This window comes from Chionomys nivalis, chromosome 3, assembly GCF_950005125.1.
Source record: "Chionomys nivalis chromosome 3, mChiNiv1.1, whole genome shotgun sequence".
NCBI classification, from domain to species: domain Eukaryota; kingdom Metazoa; phylum Chordata; class Mammalia; order Rodentia; family Cricetidae; genus Chionomys; species Chionomys nivalis.
In genome coordinates this window covers 77865928-77888656 of record NC_080088.1, presented here as the reverse complement: position 1 = coordinate 77888656, position 22729 = coordinate 77865928, and the positions used below count along the sequence as shown (strand labels likewise).

Below are 22729 nucleotides of genomic sequence, written 5' to 3'. Positions count from 1 at the left end.
GTCACTATCTTTACATGGTAAAAGAAGTCCTGGCTTTTAGTACTGCATGGGACTGTGGGAACTGTCTACCAGTTTTTCATGTTACTTGTGGACTGTTGTGTGCTATGAGGATGCCCTACCCTGCTATGGGCCACAATGTTTGTTGACAGAAAAAACAGGTCTTCATAACATTTTTCTATTTCACTTTGTGTTAGACATGACCACTGAGCAAGATCAAGATTAAAATAAAGAGAGTGTGAATTATTTCATTATCATGGAATTCAAGCTTGCCTTTTGTAATGGTTTACATAAAATGGCACTGGTCCCTAAGGGGCAGCTGGGTCCCATGAGGTGCTGGGGCAGGTGAGAGACAGAGACTGATAGGCACACCATGCAGAGAGAGGGTTTGGGTATAGTTTCTTCAGTAGGTTAGGGAAGGAAAGGGGGCAGAGAGGCGAGAGCCAGGGCAGAGTGTGAAGGCTGGAAGTGGAAGATCCTCTTGCTTTGGCAGAAGGGGGAAGTGGGCGGGACTTATCTCTTAAAGGGACAGGACAAGTCAGTAGCAGGTCATAACACCTTTTAATATATTTGAAATATGAGCTTAAAGTTTACAGAGGCGCGCTGACATTTTTTTCACCTTTTCAGATAGGTGGTATTATTCAGTGAGCTGTACAAGTTTTTCTCTCAGTACAGAAAGCTAATGTTCAATGCCTGAGGCACTGACTTGCAGTGCAGAAGCAGACTGGAGGTGACTCATCCCTCTGCCCAGAACTCTAACCAAACTTCTGTTCTCTGGCCACCCTCCCACCAGGGGTCCTGTTTTGCATCCATCTTATAAGTACAGTGAGGGAGGAAGGGCCCCAGCACTGATAGAGACAAGTGGTCAGTGGTCAGCAGCAGCCTTCCTCTGCCTCATTCTGGCTCATTTTTTATACCAGTCCTTTGAAGGTCTTCTCTCACATAGCCAAGAGGCACAGCAACTAAGTGAATTTCCACTGGAAGGGGTAAATTTCTGACTTTAAGCAGAATTGTTTCACATCCTCTCCCCAGGCCTGTCTTCCCAACACCAATTTTCAAGTTACTCATCGCTGTTTGTAGACCAGTTTTCACCATTAAACTGAACTAAAATCACTATCAAATATCAACATTTCCCTGAAGAAGCCTCTTGCTACGAATTTCATTTCTGGTGCTATAACATTCCTTGACAAAAAACAGCTTGGGGGGAAAAGTGTTCATTTAGCTCACAATTCCAAATTGCAATTCATCATACAGAAGTCTAGGTAGCAGGGCCTTAGAACAGCTTGTCACACCCACAGTGATGAGCACAGCAGTGAGTGCACGCGTCACACCCACAGTCACGAGCACAGCACAGTGAGTGCACGCGTCACACCACAGTCAAGGGCACAGCAAAGTGAATGCACGCATCACACCGCAGTCAAGAGCAGAGTGAATGCACGCGTCACACCACAGTCAAGAGCGGAGCAGTGAGTGCACACAAGCCTTCTCTTCAGCTCGCACAGTCCAGGACTCAAACCCGCAGCACAGTGCTGCTGACAAGTATAGACAAGTCCTCCACTAGACTTTTCTAAGGTGGCTCTACATGGTGTCAAGATGACAACTAAAAGTGACTATCACACTTCACTCCTCATGGTGCCCAAATGGCAGGACGTGTACCTCCTCCTCATACACAGATTCTCATGTTTCCCTCCCTACCCACAAACACTGCTTCAGCATATCCACTGTAGTCAGTACTTTGTAAGATAAATTCTAACCCTCTGCAATACAATCACAATCTTCTTTCTAGTTTTATTTTACAAGGACACTTGAAATTTCAGAACTAAAACATGACCACACTGGATATTCATTGTAGATCTGAAAACACTACATTTGTCAAATTAAAAGAGGCCCTACCATTTACCCAGACTGTATACCAAACAGAATGGAGAAACCTGAATCAAAGGTACAGCCTTTTCCTTACTAAGATGCTCAGTGCCAGCATGGGAAGACAGAACCAATCAAGTGAGAAAACACGCCTTACAACAGACCTTAAAAAGCAACGAAGCTCCAAATCTGTAATTTATGGAAAGTGTCCACAGTAGTTGGGAAGTACACTTGTCCTTGTAAGGACCAGGGAGCAGGAGGGGAACTCAAAACAATTATCAATAGGTTCAAGTCTCCCTGAGGGGTGATGAAATTGTTCTGGGAGTAGACAGTGGCAGTCACAACTTTATGAACACAGTAAAAACCGTCCAATTCTGTCTTTTAAATAATTCAAGCTGGGTGTGGCGGCACCTGCTTATGCAGTCTCTGCTCAGGATTAGGAGGATCAGGAGTTCAAAATTAGCCTTGACTGCATAGGAAGAGCAACGTGACACCCTGTTTAAATCAGCAAGCAAGAATACAAACAAACAAATAAACACAATGGCTAAGTTAGCTACAGTAGAAATCTATCTTGTCCTTAATACCCTGCTGCATGCTCTGCTGAACTTCCCACCTTGCATTTTGTTAAAATACATACATGTGTGTATAACACCTCTCTTTTTAAAAAGATACAGGCTGCTTTTCAGTAAACAGCAGCAATCAATTCTCTGCTCAATCACCAGCATGGGTTCCTTCCTTCCTTCCTTCCTTCCTTCCTTCCTTCCTTCCTTCCTTCCTTCCTTCCTCCCTCCCTCCCTCCCTCCCTCCCTCCCTCCCTCCCTCCCTCCCTCCCTCCCTCTCTCCCTCCCTCCCTTCTTTTCAGTGTTCTCCTTCCTGCATATTCTCATTGTTCAGCATTCAAACCTTATCCTCTGGGAAACCCAATGCAAGGTGAGGATTTCAAACTCAACACTGACATCTCATATTGTATTCCTACCAACACCAAATGCCCTTTGTGTCGGACCTTGGCCCATGAATCTACAGTTATAGGCTGGTCTAACAGTGACTAGCCAGTCTCCTCCATAGGCTCCTTGTTCACACGACACACCCCCAAGAGCAGAGCACAGTGAATGTGTGCGCGCCTCCTTTTCAGTTCACACAGTCCCGGACTCTGAGATTCTTATCCTCTTAAATCAGTGAAAGCAAATCAAGAATATTTACATTACATAAAGGAACAGATCCCAAGAAGTATGAATATTGGAAAAAGCTGTACGGAGTGGGGAGGCAATAGAGCTAAGGAAATAACAGAGAGCCCCCCACAACATGCAAAAAAAAGAAAAGAAATACATAGCCAATAACTTAGAAAGTGTTCAGTATCATTAGTCACTAAAAAACTGCAAGTTAAAATTTGTTTTACGATTCTGTCTATCTGTAGTCAGAATTGCTATCATCAAGCAAACAAATGAGGATTTAACCCTTACAACTCTGTAAACTACCTTTCTGAGTTAAGTCACTTCTTCCCTTTTGTCCCTTCTCCCAACTTGCTGCCATCTACAAATATGCAGGCCAAATTTTAGACCGGTGGCCATGAACTCTCTTCATTTTGTGAATCCTCTTTGTTGGACCAAGCTCTAGACCTGTGCTTTGGGAGCTATGCTTCCATTAAAGCAGCTTTCCCTGGCCTAGCTCAGGTTAACCATCTCCTGTTTTAGCCTGATCTGACGGAGGCAGGTTATCATATCAGACACAGAAACAAAAACAACATGAGTGGACCAGACAGCCTTTCCCCACCCAAACCATGAGGTTTCTAATGAGAGCTACCTAGATGGACCTCAGGGTACAACCTTTAAAAGGACAAGCATAAACTTTACCAAAGAATTCTGTGAATTTAAGGAAGACACAAACACTTCACCAAACTCCAAGAACAAAGTAATAAATGTTTGAGTGATGTCCAAGAAATTACAAATATCCAACTGAATGAAATAATGAAGAAAACTAAGGATTTGAAAAACTGAATTTAATAAAGAAATATAAACACCAAAGGAAACAAAAAGCTGAAATAAAGATGAAATTGAAAAACTCAATACCCCAAAGAGAATACTCAGGGTAAAGCCTTACAAATATAATGACTCAAACAGAAGATAGACTATCATGACTCAAAGATATAGTAGAGGACCTAAACAAAATAAGCAAAAAAAAAATAAAAGAAATTTGAGACACCATCAAAAGACCAAATACTGGAATTATAAGCATAAAAGAGAAATCTCAGGTCAACGGCATAAACCAGATCTCCAACAAGATCATAGATGAAAACTTCCCCAGACTAAGACAACACTCATACACTTGTACTAGCACACAAATACCCAACATGACCAGGAAAGAAACACCCTACAAAATATCACAGTATCCAAAAGAAAAAAATACTGAAAGCTGCAAGAGAAAAAAACACAAGTTATATACAAAGGAAAACTCATCAGAATAATATCTGATTTCTCAACTAAAATGCTGAAAGTCTGAGGAGTCCATAGCAACATACTTCAAGTTCTAGAGGACCATGACTGCCATACTGGATTACTGTACCCAGCAAAACTATTTGTCATAGATGTGTGTGTGTGTGTGTGTGAAAGAGAGAGAGAGCATAATCCCAACAACCTAAAAAAAGTCATAACCAACAGAAAAATGCTAAGAATACAGAAACAATACCCCAAATTCAAGAGAGGAATAAGCACAACCAAAAGGCTGTAGAAAGAAAATAAATGGCCGGGCGATGGTGGCGCACGCCTTTAATCCCAGCACTTGGGAGGCAGAGGCAGGCGGATCTCTGTGAGTTCGAGACCAGCCTGGTCTACAAGAGCTAGTTCCAGGACAGGCTTCAAAGCCACAGAGAAACCCTGTCTCGAAAAACCAAAAAAAAGAAAAAAGAAAGTAAATAAATGAAGCCATAATTTAATGAAAAACAAACAACAACTAAACCAGCAAAAAGTATTAAGATGACTGCAATACACATATATTTTCAACACTCTAAATATTAATGGCCTCAACTCTTCAATTAAAAGACACAGACTACTCTTCAACTGGACCTTGGGATCTCAGTCCAGTGCTCCGATGTCAGTCTCTGTCTCTATCTCCATCCATCGCCAGACGAAGGTTCTATGGTGATATTCAAGATATTCATCAGTGTGGCTATGGGACAAGGCCAGTTCAGGCACCCTCTCCTCTACTGCCCAAGGACCTACCTGGGGACATCCCCGTGGACACCTGGGAACCCCTCTAGAGCCAAGTCTCTTGCCCTAAAATGACTCCCTTAATTAAGATATCTTATTCCCTGCTCCCATATCCACCCTTCCTCCATCTCAACCATCCCACTCCCCCAAGCTCTCCCGAATCCTCCCCTTCCTCTCACCTCACTCCCACCCCCATGAAGAGCAGAAGGAGGGAGAAGATAAGCAAGGAAGTCAGGACCGCAAGGGGTTGGTCCACCGAGACAGTGTGACTGATCTAATGGGAGCTCACCGAGGCCAGCTGGACTGGGACTGAATGAGTATGTGATCAAACCTGACTCTGAATGTGGCTGACAATGGGGGCTGACTGAGAAGCCAATGATAATGGCACTGGGATTTGATTCTACTGTATGCACTGGCTTTCTGGGATCCTAGTCTGTTTGGATGCACACCTTCCTAGGCCTGGATGGAGGAGGGAGGGCCTTGGACTTCCCACAGGGCAGGGTACCCTGCCCTCTCTTAGGACTGGAGGGGTAGGGGAGAGGGTGAGTGGGGGAGCGGGAGGGAAATGGGAGGAGGGGAAGAGGTGGAAATTTTGAATGGTATTATTTATAAAGCAATAAAAAATAAAAATAAAAAATGTATTATATACTGCAAAGTACTGGAGGGAGATAATTTAGAATTATTAAAGTATTTCACACGAAAAAAAGACACAGATTAGCTGAATAAATTAAGAAACAAAACCCATCTATAAGCAAATCTAAGCTTTAAAGATAGGCATCTATAAATAGGATAACAATATGTCTATAAGACACAGCTAACAAAAAACTTAGTGCCAGAAAGGAAGTATCACAGACTATTTGCCATTGTCCTTGGCTATGGCCTAGAGCTCAAAGGTAAGAGACCCTGCTGCTGAATACATCACTTACTTGAGTTATAGGAGAAATGAAGCTAGTACTGGTCTGGAAGCTTCATTCCTACTGGCTAGCTGTCATAGTTTTGGAAGGTGCTATGCACACTTCTGGAATAGGACAGTAATCAATCTTGTTCAGCTATGAACCCTGCAAACTACAACAATAGCCTGGCAAAATATGCCACTGATGCAAAAGTGGTGCAAATGTCAAGGGCGCAAAGAAATGCTTTCTGATTAGATTTAGGCCCGGCTCACCAAATTGAATCCCACATCTACCACTTAAAGCGTTGCTAAGAACCTTTGGCAAGAGGTGCATAGGCCTGAGGGGACAATCTACAATTATTGCATCCACAGAGAGTGCCTCAGTCAACCTTCATTAGAGAAGCTTCTTTTATAGGAGATGGGGATTAACACAGGTACCCACAGCTGGCTAAAGAATAGAAAATAAGAGCCTTCAGAGTGTTAGTCTTAAGTAGAAAATCTTTAACATATTCCTTCCCCACAGGGCTCAAGGATAACTGGCGAAGAAAGTGCAGCCTATAAGAGCCAAAGGCAGGGAATGATTTCTGGAACACAGTCCAAGAATGGAGTCATGTGACAGGTATTCTGAGTGTTTGTGAGAAAATTCCAAGAAAACAAGACAAAAGTCTTATGACCTCAGATTTTCAAAATCACAGAATTGTTCTTGCAAGTTTTTGTTCTCTTCCCAGGTGTAGCAGATATGAGCTAACTACTTCAGATTATTCATTACAACTGACTCTTGGTATTTGTTTATATGCCTATGCAAAACCACTTGTGTGGCTTGTCCTTGTGACTGCACACTTTACTCAGGGTATAAACTGTCTGATGCACTGAATAAAGTCTGACCTGCATGAGACTTTAGTCCATTTCATTTATTCCATTCCCCCCGGTTCCATAACCTCTAGACGGGTAAACAAATGACCACCATGAAACAGTGTTTTCCAGACAACAGGGAAATCACACATAGGAACTCATAGCAGTTGGGGCAGCGTGCACAAGACATACGCAAGCTCAGGCCAGACAGAATACCAATACAGAGAGAACCTTAGTTAAGATAATGTCTCCATCAAATTGGCCTATAGGAAGGCTTGTAGAGCATTTTCTTGAAGAAGGAGTGATGTGGGAGATCCCAGCCAACTGTAGAGGTGGTAGCATCCTGGGTAGGTAGGTTTGAGTGGTAGAAGAACGTAGGCTGAGTAAGCCATGAGGAGCAAGTCAGTAAGCAGCAGTCCTCAAAGGTCTCTGCTTCAGTTCCAGCCTGCTTGACTTCCTTCCTGATAGACTATAAGTAATTAAGCTGAAATAAACCCTTTCGTCCTCAGTTTGCTTTTGGTCATGGTGTTTATCATAGCAACGAAAAACTACGTAGGCCAAGCAGGTACTGAATTAGAGATTAAAGGAGGGAAACAAAATACAATGTATTCAATTCTCAAAGAATCTTTAAAAAGACAATATAATTTAAAATAAGTTAAAAACTCAGTAGAGTGACAGTCATCAAAGAAAGATACAAATTGGCAACAAATGCATATAAAGAAGAACAACATCATTTATAAAATCTGATCAAAGCTACAAGGAAATACCATTTTATACCTATTAAGACAGTTTTTATTTTAAAAAAGAAAAGAGAAAAGGTAAGAGAGGAAGGAAAGATAGAGGGAGTAGAATGTTTTAGTGAGTATATGGAGATATGCAATCCCCGCGCCCCCCCCCCCCTTTCCTTTGGATGTCTGTGTGAGGCTGTTAGAAGCACTGGAGTTACAGACAGAAGTAAGCTGAAAAAGCAGTCAGTGCTCTGAACTGTTGAGCATTCTTTCCAGTCCTCCCTCCCAACTTTCCTTTGGAGATAAATTCTCCCTGTATACTTCAGGCTGCCTTCAAATTCCCTGGCCTTCATGTAACTAGTGCTTGGATTACAGGTGTGCAACCCACAGCAGGTGAAAAATAAAAATGGTTGTACACCATTGTTGGTAGAAATATAAAATTATTTAGCTAAATTATAATAAAATTATAATAATTAAATTAATACATAATTGATAATATTATTAAAATAACACTATACAACTCACCAAATCTACTTGGAAATCTGTCTATGAGAAATAAAATGGCCTACAGAAAAGTTTTTAGTAGGGGCTGTATAGATGGTTGCTAGTTTTGACTACTGTGAATAATGCTGCCACACAAACATCTGTGTGGAAGAGTTTTCTTTCATTTTAATGTTTGGGTGTTTTCACTGTGTGATGTCTGTGAACCCCGTGCTTCAGCACCAGAAGAGGGAGACACAGCTTAAGGAACTAGAATTACAGTTTGTGGTTAGCCAACACGCGGGTACTGGCAATGGAACACTGGTCCTCCGCAAGAGCAACAAATGCTCTTAACCACTGACTGAACCATCTATTTTTCACTGGCTTGTGTGTCTGTGTGTGTATATAGGAAGCCATACTGTGAAAGCCTACTGTGTTGGTAATTGCCTATAATCCCAGCACTTGAGAGGTTGAGGTAGAAAAACTGTTGACTTCAAGGTCATCCTTGGTTATACAATAAGTTCAACAACAACCTGGGCTACAGGGGATCCTGTTACACACACACACACACACACACACACAACTAATACTACTTGGTGTGGGAAGTCTTTTTGTATATGTGTTGCTTTTATTGGTTAATGAATAAAGCTGTTTTGGCCAGTGGCTTAGCAGAATACAATAAGGTGGGAATTTCAAGCAGAGACAGAGGAGAAAGTAGGCAGAGTCAGTGAGATGTCATGTAGCCACCTGGGAACTTTACCGGTAAACCATAAGCCTTGTGGTAAAATATAAAAAAATGGAAATGGGTTAGTTTAAGATATAAGAGCTAGTTAACAATACACTTAAGATATTGGTCAAACAGTGTTTTAAATGATATAGTTTTTGTGTAATTATTTCGGTCTGGGCAGTTAGGAATGAACAAGCAGCCTCTGACTATAACTACACTACTAAAAGAAATCATACTACAACTACTACTACTGAAGGAAATCATACGGTTAAATATATCTCTAATGCAAGTATATTTGTTAATATATAATTATATGCATGTAGAAACACATAGTTACATGCAATATATACAGAGAATTAGTATACTAATAATTAGTAAATTATAATTCCCTTTCTATATTTGTAAGATTCATAGACCACATAGTCTTATCACAACAAACAAATCTAGAAAATACTAATGATCAGAACTTCACGTACTCAAGGCACCAGTAGCACTGTCCTCAAATCCAAGACTAAGTACTCAAAAATTCATTTTCCTCCACAGTTTAACCAAGTATCGCAGGATGAGGTCAGTCTCTTGCTGCCCTAGGACAGCATTAATCTAGATACAGTTTGTTCCACCCTGCCACTGGGGACTTTATTCCAATCCATTTTTCATTCTGTGCTGTGTGCAGAACCTCCAGTGTGTAGTAAGAACCTCATGAATGCAAAGGAACAAATGCTAGTTAGTCTTATTGTCTATAATCATACACGGACTACACAGATAGCATATTCACCACAAGTCAGTAACTGAACGCCATTTTTCCAGTTTTGAGGCTTATACTTGGTCTTCCAACAACCCTCCACAAATATATTCTCATTTCTCATGCCATGACAAGATTCTAAAGTATAGATAACACAAAATATGAGCATCAACATCAGTCAGATTTTCAAAGCTTTGCCTTTTTGGCTCTTCATTCCAACAACAGGCACCAGTGAAGGCCACAGAGGATGGCTTTTGAGATGCACTGTGATTACACCAGTGTCACGGTGACTCAGAGCTCGGTCTCTTTGTGCTAGGAGTGTGCTCAGTATCTGGCAGGAGAAGCTTCAGCAGGATGGTCCTAGTCACCACCTTATTTGTATGCCTTTCTTTAAAGCAAAACTAAAATACAAACAAAATTTGTATCTAACCTCAAACTGTCTTTGATAATTTTATTTAAAATTCCCAGAGTAAAGAGCAAAGAATCTATAAATCAAATGAATTGTTTTCCACTCTAGACCTCAACAGGATTTTTAAACATTGAGGATATTTTCAGATAGAATGCATTCCCTTGAGCATCAATTAGAGGCAACATGAAGCTCTCTCTATGCATTCCCACTGCAGTGAGACGGCACCACCACAAGCAACTGTCAGTTCTCACTGACAGTGAGCAGCATGAATACTTTCAATTTATAATCTGTTGCTCGGAGGGCCACTCAAAAGCACCAGGAAAATAACATTTAAAAAATCGTGTCCGATGTTCTACCATAAACTCCTTAGTTAATGAGTTTTCTATAGTCATTTGAAAAAAACTAAACAAAAATCCCAGATAAAGCAGGAAGGGCCTAAATCTGAGGACATGCCTCCCATGCCCGTCTGAGCACAGTACTTTGGATCATGGGTGAGGCCTTTGCTGTTAAAGCCCTCACACAGCAGCCCTCTTAAAACAGTTACTGGGCTACTAGACAGCTTAGCAGGCAAAGTCTGAGTTCAATCCCAGGCCCATCATGATGGTAAGAGAGCACTGACTCCCACAATAGTCTCTGACTCCCATACACATGCAGTGGAATGCACACACCCACACACAGAAACACATTCACACATGTAAATGAGTAATGGGATAAAAATTTAAATTCTAGTTTCTTAGTTACACTAGCCACATTTCTGGTCTACAATAATCACTGCCTTGGACAGTGAAGGCACACAGTACTCACATCACCACAGGACATCCTATTAGCATCATACACTCTGTTTCAAATAGCAGTCTCTCAGAGTCACAGAATGTCGAACTGCCATTATATACTCAGTTTTTAAAGAATTGATACGCAATATCTTAGGTATAGTAGCCACATGCCATTGTCTTTTCAGCACTCTATGAATATATCTTAAATCTGTACTGTTTTCTACAACATGAGCCACTGAAAGTAAAAGTAACAATTCCAGGTAGGGCAGGGCCTGACAGTAGCCCAACAGATACACTATGTTTTTTAATCTAGTCATCAGTCCATGGACGTTTTTAGTAAGACTTCTCACATAAATGAGACAAAATCCTTTGTTGTGTATACTATATTGGGATGGCTATTCTTGTTGCCAACTTGACTTTATCTGGAATTAACTAAAACCCAAGCAGCTGGGTATACCTTTGAGGGATGTTTTTTTCTAGAACTGGTCTAAATTTTTTTTCTATAGATGTGTGAGAGTGGGTAAACCAGATCTGAGGACCTGAGAACATGAGAAATGGTCCCAATCCTTACTGCAGGTTGCGTTGGGTGAGCTAGGCACTGAAGAGCTTGTCTGGGTAGTGACCATGAGAGAACGCTGGTAAACTGATGAACCCAGCTCTCCCAGGTCCAGAACCAGGGCTATGAGTCGGCCCATCTCAACATCCACCAAATCTATAAACTGTTGGAGCATGAGAAGGGAACGAACCTACAGATACAAAATAGCAGGATCTCCATGACATAGGACCCCTGTGAGAGCCCATTATTGGTGGCACAGCAGAAACCAGAGACCCCAAAGGCAACAAATACTTGCAAGTAAAGATGAATGGACAAAAGAGTAAACTGTGTGACTCAATAGGCCACATTACAGCTTTGCCTACTTTTGTTTGTTGTTTGTTGCTTTAGTTTTTCTTTTATTTTGTTTTGATTTGGGGGGAGGTTGCAAGGGCAGAGGATGGATGCAAGGGGACAGGGAGATAAGTGGGATCGGAATGCATGATGTGAAATCAACAAAGAATAAATAAAGTTAAAAAAATGACCATGAATTACAACCACATGTACACTGTCATATATGGTCATTAAATTTGCAGTGGCTTATCTTCATTGTCAACATGAGTGGATTTGGAGTACATAAGGCACGTGATTCTGAGTATGTCTACAGGGGTGTTTTCAGAGAGATATAACTAAAGATACTTCCTAGAAATGAAAAAAGATCATTTGACATCAAAGACCCATTTTTAATCTGGGCCACCTTGGCATCCTATATAAAGGGCATGGAAGAAGGGAGTTTTGTTCTTTCCCTGCTTGTCCTCACTCTCTCTGGCAAGTTCATTCCTTCAGTGACATTAGATCCGACTTCTTCAGGATTCCAGCATATCCTGAAGACCAGAAGAGACTGGACTTTCCATTAGTGAACAGTTATTGTTTGAATACTAGACCACAGGGTGTAAGCTGCTCTAGTAAGTCCCATATTCATTCTATCAGTTCCGTTCCTCTAGAGAACCTTGAGCAAATTTGGTACACATGTACCAAATTCTCATGCAAAAAAAATATACAAACAGTCTCTGTATACAATGAATTATACCCAGAATTCTTCTGAACAGAGTTTCCTTTCTTGGGAACTCTTGTGATTCCTTTCTCCTGTGTCTATGTTTGCTACTCACCACGTTCCAGGTGAATCTGTATGCCCCTCTGTGTGCCGTTGTTGGCTCCTGGCACTGTCTCTGCTGCGAAGGGAGTAAACTCTCTGCACTACTACTTGGACCCTGACTCCAGACCATGGGTCAGCTCTTTGGCTTTCCACAATGTCCAGAAGAGAATCCCTCAGGGGAGCACCAACTGCAAGATGTTGTTCTGTCTTGTCAGGCCCGTGGGTCCAGCCTGTGCCAGTGGTGGCCAGGCCATTACATGCAATCTGTCCAAGACATACAAAAGCAGCAGTTTCAGTTTGGCTTACAATGTTATGCTGTCCAAATATAGCGACATCATGAGGTAACTGTCAAGGCACAGCAGGGCATAAAGAAACATACAGACAAACATGTTGCCCTGCCATCTAGCCTGCTGACGAGTGGAGGTAGGTAAGGACAGCACAGCAAAGTTTCTTCTACTAACAGTACCAAGTAGACTGTCATATCATTAATTACTTCATGGGGATAGTTTTCCTTTTTGGTTTATTCAGAAAGAATGAATACATTTTAATTAAAATAAGTCATTTTATTAGATACTTGAATGTGTAATCTGTTAATTTAAGCAATTTGAATACTCATGTATTCTCACAACTATATAATATCAAAGATCATAAGCCAATGACCCTTTTGAAGTATTTGTTATCTTTTAGACTCAGTTCTTTACATATTACTATTTATTCTCACAATTAGCTATTCTCATAGATAACATGGCTCAAAGTGACCTAGCATAAAGCTGCTGTGGCAGGATGTGAAACAAAGTACATGTTTCCAAGATACTATGTTACTTTCTCTGTGTCAGTGGGAACTGCATACATGTGTGCAGGCATCTTTGGAGAACTAGAGAGGGCACTGGATCTCCTGCAGCTACAGTCAGTTACCTATATACATGCTGGGCACTGAACTTGGGTCCTCTGGAATAGCAGCACAGTCTGTCCGTCTGTCTGTCTGTCTGTCCCTTTGTTTTGTTTTATGAGACAAGTTTTCTCTGTGTAACACTGTGTCCTAAAACTAGCTCTGTAGACCAGACTGACCTCAAACTCAGAGACCTGCTTAGCTCTGCCTCCCAATTAATCTGCTAGGATTAAAGTTATGTACGACCACCGACTGGCAGCAAGAAGACTCTTAATACTAAGCCTTTTCTCCAGCCCTCTCAAAATCTGTATTCTTTACCAGTAAGCTACATGGTTACTGTTATCTAACAAAACATATCTGAAGAGTTTCACATAGCATAAACTGTTTAAAAGTATACTTTGACAAATTTTATTATTGAATTTAATATCCCCTGCCCCCATGTGTGTGCGCTTGTGTGTACTATATGGTATGTGTGTGGAGGTCATAGGTCCTCCTCAAATTATTCCTTCCAGAGACTTCTCTTGATAGTCAGTGGAAGATGTTTTAAAATGGTTTAAAGCGGGGTGAAGGTTTACCCACTTTCTGATTTTCCCTCCTTCTTTCTTCTAATCTCAATATTGTATTCTGCGGTGATTCTGGTAAATTAGAGAATTTGATTCCAGTGTACTGAAAACAGATTCACAGAGCTGAGTCTTCATGGACCCTACCCACTACCAGTGAATTATTGTGAAATTCCAAATCCATTTTGAAATAGTTCAGAGTCCTTATCCCAAACTCCATTAAATCAATCTCTATCATATAGCTTCTAGCATAAGTATACAGTTTTATCTCAATGGACACAGATACCAGGAAAACAGAGAACATAATAAAGACTTAAAACTCTTAATTTTAAGATAAAAATAGAGAAAATACTTTATAATCCCCGAATGTGCTAATCATAACCCCACAGCACTGAGAACTTTCATGTTGTAATAAACTGAAATACAGACTAAAGCCATGTAATGAAAATTATAATGAGACCATGACTAAATGCTCCTTCAGTTTTCATATCTTCTGGCACAATAATGGTAACAACATACACACTAGCACATATAGCTAGGAACAGAAGATGAATATCCTTACTTTCAAATACAGAGATCAACAATATTACAAGTGTAAGAATTAGAAGTCAATGAGAATTTACCTGACTTCTGGATGAACTACGTGTTATCTCCTCAATTCTAAGCATCCGGGCCAACGCTATGTCTCTTCTTGGCAGAGAGGCATCCTGACAGTATTCTTCAGGTACTGCTTCTCTTGCATCAGCTTTCTGACAGAAATACGTATTCAGAATAACAGGACAGCTTCCATCTGGGATAAGAAGTTTCTGCCTGAAAAAGAAAAAGAAATTTATCAGTTTTTCTGCAACTTGGATTCTCCTTATATTGTAAAACAAGGAACGCTGTGGTAAAAATCAAGACAGAACGCTAAACTACAGCACTCCTAACGATGGATGGCTAAGACCACTTAAGCCAGGGCCTGGAGTGGCAGCTGCTCGTGATACTAGACACATCAGACCACATCAGTCTAGAAAGAGAGCCATCCCTAGCAATCAATTGCAAGGACCATAGCAGCCATCAGGAAGAAGGGTTCCTAACAATTAGGATGGACCTGACATTTCTGTGCGAGTCTCATGCTAGTTAGGGGAGGTCACGTAAGCCCTTAGGCTTGAGCCCTCTAAGGAAGATCCATGTCCTCTCAGGAAGAGACACAGATGAGAATGAGCAAAGACTCTGAGTATCAAAGAAGCGCTCAAACAATGAATTGGCTATTATTTGCAAATAAAATAAGCAGATCTAATCTTTCAAATAATATAATATCAAATGGTGAATGAACATGGACCCTTGTTACCAGCTAGTCACAGCCCTCAGTTGTGTTTGGATTGAGAGAGACAGACAAGCTGAAAGTCACCAGACAGATTATGAGGTTTCCTCAGTGCTCTAACGTGACACTTCAGTGCAATCTTTACATCAAGATGTGCTGCTAAAAAGGAAAACTGAAACGCTCAGGTTTTGAAAGAAAGAATTTGACACACATCACCTTGTTCCTCTCATTAGACAACACCGATAGGTGGGGAGAGAGATAACACCAACTGGTAATGATAAATCTCTTTGATGTAAAAAAGAAAACTCTTTCAACTTAATGCTAAGAAGGTAATTAAGAAATTTTCTCTTTCTACATTTTTATTAAATGCAATGCTGAAAGTTCAGTCAGTAATGCACGGTGCAGGAAGGAAAGAATAAGCACACACACCAGAAAAGAAGCAGGAAAATATGACTTCCCCCACATACACATTTTGAGACAGGCGTCATGTTGTGCAAGCTGGCTTCAAACTCCATATGGTTGAGGATCACCTTAAAATAGAGATTTAACACAATTCCCATTGAAATGACAACATTTTAAGTTTTTGATTTTTGTTTTTTATTTTTTTTTTTTGCAAACAGACACACACATGATTACCCTAAAATTTATATGAAAGCAGGCTATGGAAGCACATATTTGTAACCACACTACTTGGGAAGCTGAGAAAGGAAGATCATAAGTTCTAGGCCAGCACATGTTAAATAGAAAAGACCCTGTCTCAAAAACCCAACTAAAGCGAAATAAAACAAAATAAAATGAAGTAAGACAGGTATTGTAGTTTATAACTGCAATTCTGAGACTCAAGAAGCTGAAGCAAAAAGTCCTCAAGTTCCAGAGGAGCCTGGGCTACAGAGTGAGTAGGGGGAAGAGGAAGAAAGGGGGAAGGGAATGGAGGGGGAAGGGAAGGGAAAGAAAGGAAAGAAAAGAGGGGAAGGGATGAAAGAAATAAAGAAAAAATATAAAATAAGAAAAAATTTATACAAAAAGACAAAAGAACGAGAATATTTTGGAAAAGAATACAAAGGAGTGAACCATCTCTGCACACAGCTGGAAGTACATGATTAATGCAATGTGTGCATGTATAGATGATCGGAATCTCATTAATCTATAAGTTAATGTACACTGATTTGTGCAATCATACTAAAATATAAAAGGCATAGAAGTGAAAAAATCTAAGTCCATTTGATTGAGCTCATTCCCTTTTTATGAAACTGTGATGTGGCTTTGAGTAGATAGTGGAAGCACTCCCTACCAGCAAGCCCGCAAGCCACCACACTCGCCTAGGATTCTGAGGGTAACAGAAACCAAAAACAACACTGGACCAGATATTAACACCTTGACACTTTAAACTCCATCACCCCTGATTTCTAGACTCCAGCACAAAAACCAGAAACATAAACAGTCAAGTCAGCACCCCACACTAGAACCCAGTAATCCTATCATGGTCGTCCTTAGGAAATGCACCACAGATAAGCCCAAGACAAGGACTTCAGAATAGCAATTATATCTTCAAAGACCTTAAAGAGAATATGAAAAAACCCTTTACTGAAGACTGTGAGATCACAAAGAAACAGTTGAGTGAAATAATGAAAACAGTTCAAGATATGAAAGAAAAAAATCACTAAAGAAAACCAAAACTGTAAATGAAAAATTTAGCATTTCAAACAAAAACTTTAGTGCTAAGCCTCACTAACAGATTACAAAAAGATCAAATCTCTGGTGTTTAAGACAATTCTAGGCATGGATACACCAACCAAAGGGCATCCAAGTTCATATAGCTAAAATCACGTATTGACCCTCACACAGTGATAGTGGGTCACTTCAATACACCTTTCTGCCAATAGACAAGCCACTAGACAAACAAAACAAAATAAAACAAAAACAACAACAACAATAAAAATCCCTCCAAAACACAAACACAAAAAACAGAGAAATGCTGGAGTTAAATAACATTATAAATCAAATGGACCTAACAGATATCTATAGAACATTTCACCCCAACAAACAAACAAACAAACAAACAAATAAAAAAACCCAAAACTTTCTTTTCAGTAGCTCATGGAACTTTCTCCAAAACTGACCACATATTAGGAAACAAAGCAAGTCTAGACAGACATAAGAAAATTGAAACTTGAAATTCCCTGCATCTGACCACCATTGACTAAAGTTGGATACCAATAACAGAAAGTAAATGGGTCAAGACCAAAATCAAGAAGGAAATTAAAACCTTTTAAAAATAAAAACAACATATCCAAACCTTTGGGACACTTTTATCAATAAAACTGAATTGAGGACCCAGGCATAGTACTCCTGGTTTTTGACAAAGAAGTCAAAAAATACACACTGGTAAAAAGTTAACATCTTTAGCAAATGGTGTTGATCAAATTGGATGGCTGCATAGAGGAATGAAGACAAATCTACATTCATTACCCTGCATAAAACTCACGTCCATGGATCAAGGGCCTCAGCATAAGAATAGATACACGGAAGATAACAGAAGGAAAAGTAGAGGATACATTTGAACTCACTGGCATAGGAGAAGACCTCCTGAACAGGACACCATTGCCACAGGCACTAAGACCAACAATCAATAATGGGACCTCATGCAGCTGAAAAGTTTCTGCATGGCAAGGAAACCATCATTCAGACAAAGTGGTAGGCTATGAAATAGAAGATATCTTTACCACTTAGACATCCGGTAGAAGGTTAGTATCTAAAATATATAAAATGAAGATAAGAAGAACTTGAACAGCAAGAGATAACTGAATTTAAAATTGGAGTAGAGAATTAAACAAGCAGTGTTCAAAAGATGAATATTCAACAGTCTTAGCCATCAGAGGAACAGAAATTAAAACTACTTTGAGAATTCATATTACTCCAGTAAGAATGGCCAAGATCAATAAAACAAATGACAGCACGCACTGGCAAGATTTTGGGAAAAGGAGAACACTTATTCATTGCTCATAGGAATTTCAACTGCCAAGGCCACTATGGAAATCAGTGTGGTTGTTCCTCAGAAAGAGGAAAATCCATCTGCCTGAAAATCCAGGAACATCAACTCTTGGGCATACGCCCAACAGACTGTCCATCTTATTCCAGAGACACTTGCTCACCCACCCTCACTGCTGCTCTGATAACTGAAGGAAACCGAAACAGCCTAGCTGTCAGTCAACAGATCGGCAATGAGATGTGGTACATTTACGCAGTGGAATATTATTCTGCTGTTAAAAATGAAATTTACAGGCAAATGAATGGAACTAGAAAGAAATCATTCTGAGTGAGGTAAAGCAGTCTCTTTCATGTGGATGTCAGTTTTTAAGCTTTTGATATGTATGCTACAAAGGCATAAACACAGAGATTAGGTACTTATTGAGGAATTGCACAGGGAGAGAGGACTTCACAAGGAAGGGAAATAGAATATATTGTTGGAGAGAGACACAGAAAAGACTAGCGTGGAAGGATTAATTGGGAAGGTGGGTGGGAGAAAGGGATAAAGTAGGGAAAAGCTCTATCAGGGCTCAGAGGCCTATGCACAAGAGAAGTTCATGATTAAAAGGGCCAGAGGTGACAGATGGCTCCAAGAAAAGTATCCTCCAGACACAAAAGGATTGACACACATATGACCTCACAGAAATGGTGCAAGCATACACAGTGCCTGTACAGGTTCAAGTAAGATGAGGGTCCAGCACCAAGGGGAGGAAGTAAACATGGGGACCCACCCCTAACCGAGAAGCTATCTGTAATCGATAACCACTGGCAAAAGGAGAATTGACTTTCTCCAGTGGAGCCTCACCGGGCATTTGTTTTTACTTGTTTTCTTTAAAAAAAAAGACTTACTTATTTTAATATTATGCACATGAATGGTTTGCATATGTGGACATGTGTGACCTGAAAGTGTGCCCTTGGAGGCCTGAAGAGGGTGTAGAGGCCTTGGAACTGGAGTTCCAGACCTTATAAGCTGCAACTAGAACCTGGGTCTTATGTTAAGATCAGCAAGTATCTCTAATGTGAAGATGGAGACCTCTCTCCAGCCCCTTATTCACTGTTCTTAATGACAGCAATTTTCATGGGGGAAGACAGAATTTCAATATAGTTTTAATTTGCTTTTATGTGATGGACAGTAAGGTTGAGCAGCTTTTCTATATTTACTGGCATTTTTCTCTTAAAAACATCATTAATGCAGTGTTTTCATTCTTAAGCAATCAAATGATTAAAATTACATTGAGATGGTAAAATAATGATAAACATAGGCTAAATAAAACAATATCATACTTTTGATTTATTGGAAATATAACAGTTGTGACAGACATGATTTACTTGGTACTTTAGTTTAAATGATCCTTACTTCTAAGAAATTACAGGCAAGAAATATGTGATATTCTGTAAATGGTAGTTTCAGTCCATTTTAGCAATCCTTATTCTGCTCATGCATTCATATAAATGTACTGGGTTTTGATCACTGATTGTAAGATTTGAAGTCACTTACAGTGTAACAAGCTGTAACAATTTGTAAAGCCATAAATTCCTTACATAACAGCCTGTAAATCACAAACCTACAAATAACAGTATATACACATGACCAGGCTGTATTTATATATTTAGGAATATATATACATTATGTAACAACTAAAGAAAAAGAGGTCATGAATTTGAAAAAGGTCGTACAAAGGAGGGGTTGAAAGAAAGAAAAGGGGAAAAAGTTGTAATTATATTTAAGTCTAAAAAAGACAAAAAATGGCCGGGCGGTGGTGGCACATGCCTTTAATCCCAGCACTCGGGAGGCAGAGGCTGGCGGATCTCTGTGAGTTCGAGACCAGCCTGGTCTACAAGAGCTAGTTCCAGGACAGGCTCCAAAGCCACAGAGAAACCCTGTCTCAAAAAACCAAAAAAAAAAAAAAAAAAAAAAAAATACAAAAAATAATTGAAAATGAAGTTCAAATCTACAAATAAAGGTAAAGCCTACTTGCTATCCATAACTGAAATTAAACCACTGCATACAACCAGGTATACTGCAGTGTAGTCAGTTACAGCTGTCATATATCAATAGGTTATTAATAGCACAAATGTTCAAGGAAATATGATGATCTAAGAAATGTTTACATTCCATTCCCTCTTAAACAAATACACTGAATCTAAGGAAAAATTATATTTTATTGGTACTTCATCTTCAAGTTACTGATTCAAATCTACCAAAGAAATGCTACATATTTCCCCAAACATCAAAAAATCTGCAAAGCATTTCTAAGATATTTCTTGCACAATTTCCAAAAATAAGTACATTCTTAGATCTCTAAAAGGAACAAAACCTGGTGTGCCAGCTTTTGAATGGCTCATAGAGTTATGTAAGTATTTCTTCCCAACACTAAGAACATGACAAACAGTCTTCAATTAAATATTCACCTAGCTGGGTATGGAGCATGATGACGCCTTTAATTCTACTACTCAGGAGGCAGAGGCAGGGGGATCTCGGAGCCGGTCTGGTCTATGAATTGAGATCCAGGACAGCCAAGGTTACACAGTGAAGTACTGTCTCAAATACAAACCAAACAAATCAAAAAAAAAAAAAAATCATCCATTCTACCACCACACTGACACTGCGGGATTCCTTGGTCATAATAATCAAATTAGTTAACTACAGAATGCCTCAATTTTCTTTATATCTTGATCTTGTTCTGTTCTTTAAACCAGAAAGTCTAGTCTGCACACTGAAAGTAGCTGCTCTTGAGCTACAAACTCCCATCAGCATGCCTATGTTTGAGAACCACGTATGTATTCGCAGGAAATTTAGGTTTGTAGACGTTCTTGGTCCCATGGCCAAACCCCTTGCAAACAGCAGTAAGGGAAAAACCTCTGCACAGAAAGAATCTCCTGCAGCAACTGCCCAACAAATCTAGGCACCCAAGCAAGGCTTGTCTATTTAAGATGGAACTACTTTGTTTTTAAAAGTTTTTGTCTTTTATTATTTTTATTTAGAAATGTGTGCCTGTGTGTATCTGTGTAAGTGTATGCAAATGTGTGTAGCGTCTTCAGAGGCCAGATGAGGGCATCGAATCCCCTGAAACTGGAGTTACATGTGGTTGTGAGCGGCCTCACATGAATGACAGGAAGCAAACTGGAAGCTCTGGAAGAGCAAGAAGAGCTCTTCAGCACTGTTCTTTAGGATGCTAGTTCTCAGAATCATGAGATCAGAAAGCCACTTCATCCTCCAATGTCTTCTTCAGTTCCTTTCCTCAGTGTTTTACAGTTTTCACTGTAGAGGTTCATCGAGGGTGGGGGGAGCTGGGCAGTGGTGACTTTTAATTCTAGCACTTGGGAGGCAGAAGCAGGTGGATCTCTGTTAGTTCGAGGCAGGCATGCTCTACAAGAGCTAGTTCCAGGACAGCTAGGGCGGTTACACAGAGAAACCCTGACCTGAAAAACCAAATAAATAAATGCATAACTAAATAAATGAATAAAAATAAACAAATAAATAAATGCATACATACAGGAAAGGAAAGGAAAGGAAAGGAAAGGAAAGGAAAGGAAAGGAAAGGAAAGGAAAGGAAAGGAAAGGAAAGGAAAGGAAAGGAAAGGAAAGGAAAGGAAGGGGCAGGGCGGCGGGACGGGACGGGTCAGGACAGGACAGGACAGGTCAGGTCAGGTCAGGACAGGACAGGACAGGAAAGGTCAGGTCAGGTCAGGTCAGGACTGGACACGACACAGCAGGACAGGAAAGGAAAGGAAGGACAGCTGTGAATGGGCTGATTCTCTGATTTCTTTCTCAGCACATTTATTATTGGTATAAAGAAAGATCACAGTTTTTCCTTTTATCTTTAAATTAGAATATAAGAGGCGGCAGAGGACTTAGCAGCCACAGCCAGGGTCATTCGCAGCAGCTACATGGCGTCTCACAACTTTGTAACTGCAGTCAGGACATGTGACATGCTCTTCTTTGGCTTCTGTGTGACTGCAGAGTGGTGCACAGACATGAATGCAGGCAAACACTCATATGCATAAAATAAAAATAAAATCTAAATAAAAATTAATTAAAATATAATAACATCATTTCCCCTTTCCCTTTCCTATTTCTACCCCCCCTTCTTCCACTCGCCCTGGACTCCCTATCAAACTCATGGCCCCTTTCTCTGTTATTATTACATACCCACACAAACATATACACACATTGTGAGACCTGACTTTGCAAACTCTGTTTAAAAAAGGGGCTTCATCTTGAGCCATATAATGAGCAGACACCCATCTCTGCTTCAGAAGTGTGCTGTAATAGCGAAATTTTAACAGATACCCAAGAAATCACCAATTAAGGAGCAGGGCCATGAAATTTAAAGAGGTCCGGATGTTCCGGAGAGGCATCCTGTCCTTGAAGAAACCTTGTCAGTAATTTATGGCTCTTTGTTAGGGTTTTGCACCCAAACACTGACCAACGGTTTCAGAGACTACCTTACCCTATGCCCTCCTTGCCCAATATCAAGACGACAGGACATGAACTCCCCTGATTGAAGCTTTTCCCCTCCCTGGCTCATTGCCACACTTTCCCCACCCACTGCACTGGGGTGCTGGAAAGGGGTGGTCCAAACTCGAGTTTGT

The 22729-nt window shown here is 40.3% G+C and overlaps 1 protein-coding gene across 4 annotated transcripts in view; it reads right to left on the bottom strand.

Annotated features, from left to right (window-relative positions):
- Positions 1–22729, bottom strand: part of Spidr (scaffold protein involved in DNA repair) — a 225393-nt gene that overhangs the window by 69415 nt on the left and 133249 nt on the right. For all 4 annotated transcript variants that reach the window (XR_009056844.1, XM_057764939.1, XM_057764938.1 and 1 more), the window contains 2 exons: positions 14427–14613; positions 12368–12618 (listed from right to left, as the gene is read on the bottom strand). Coding sequence is in view for 3 of the 4 variants with exons in the window: in XM_057764939.1 (XP_057620922.1) it covers positions 12368–12618; positions 14427–14613 (438 nt within the window). In the remaining variant the exon portion in view is untranslated. The remainder of the gene's footprint in view (positions 1–12367; positions 12619–14426; positions 14614–22729) is intronic.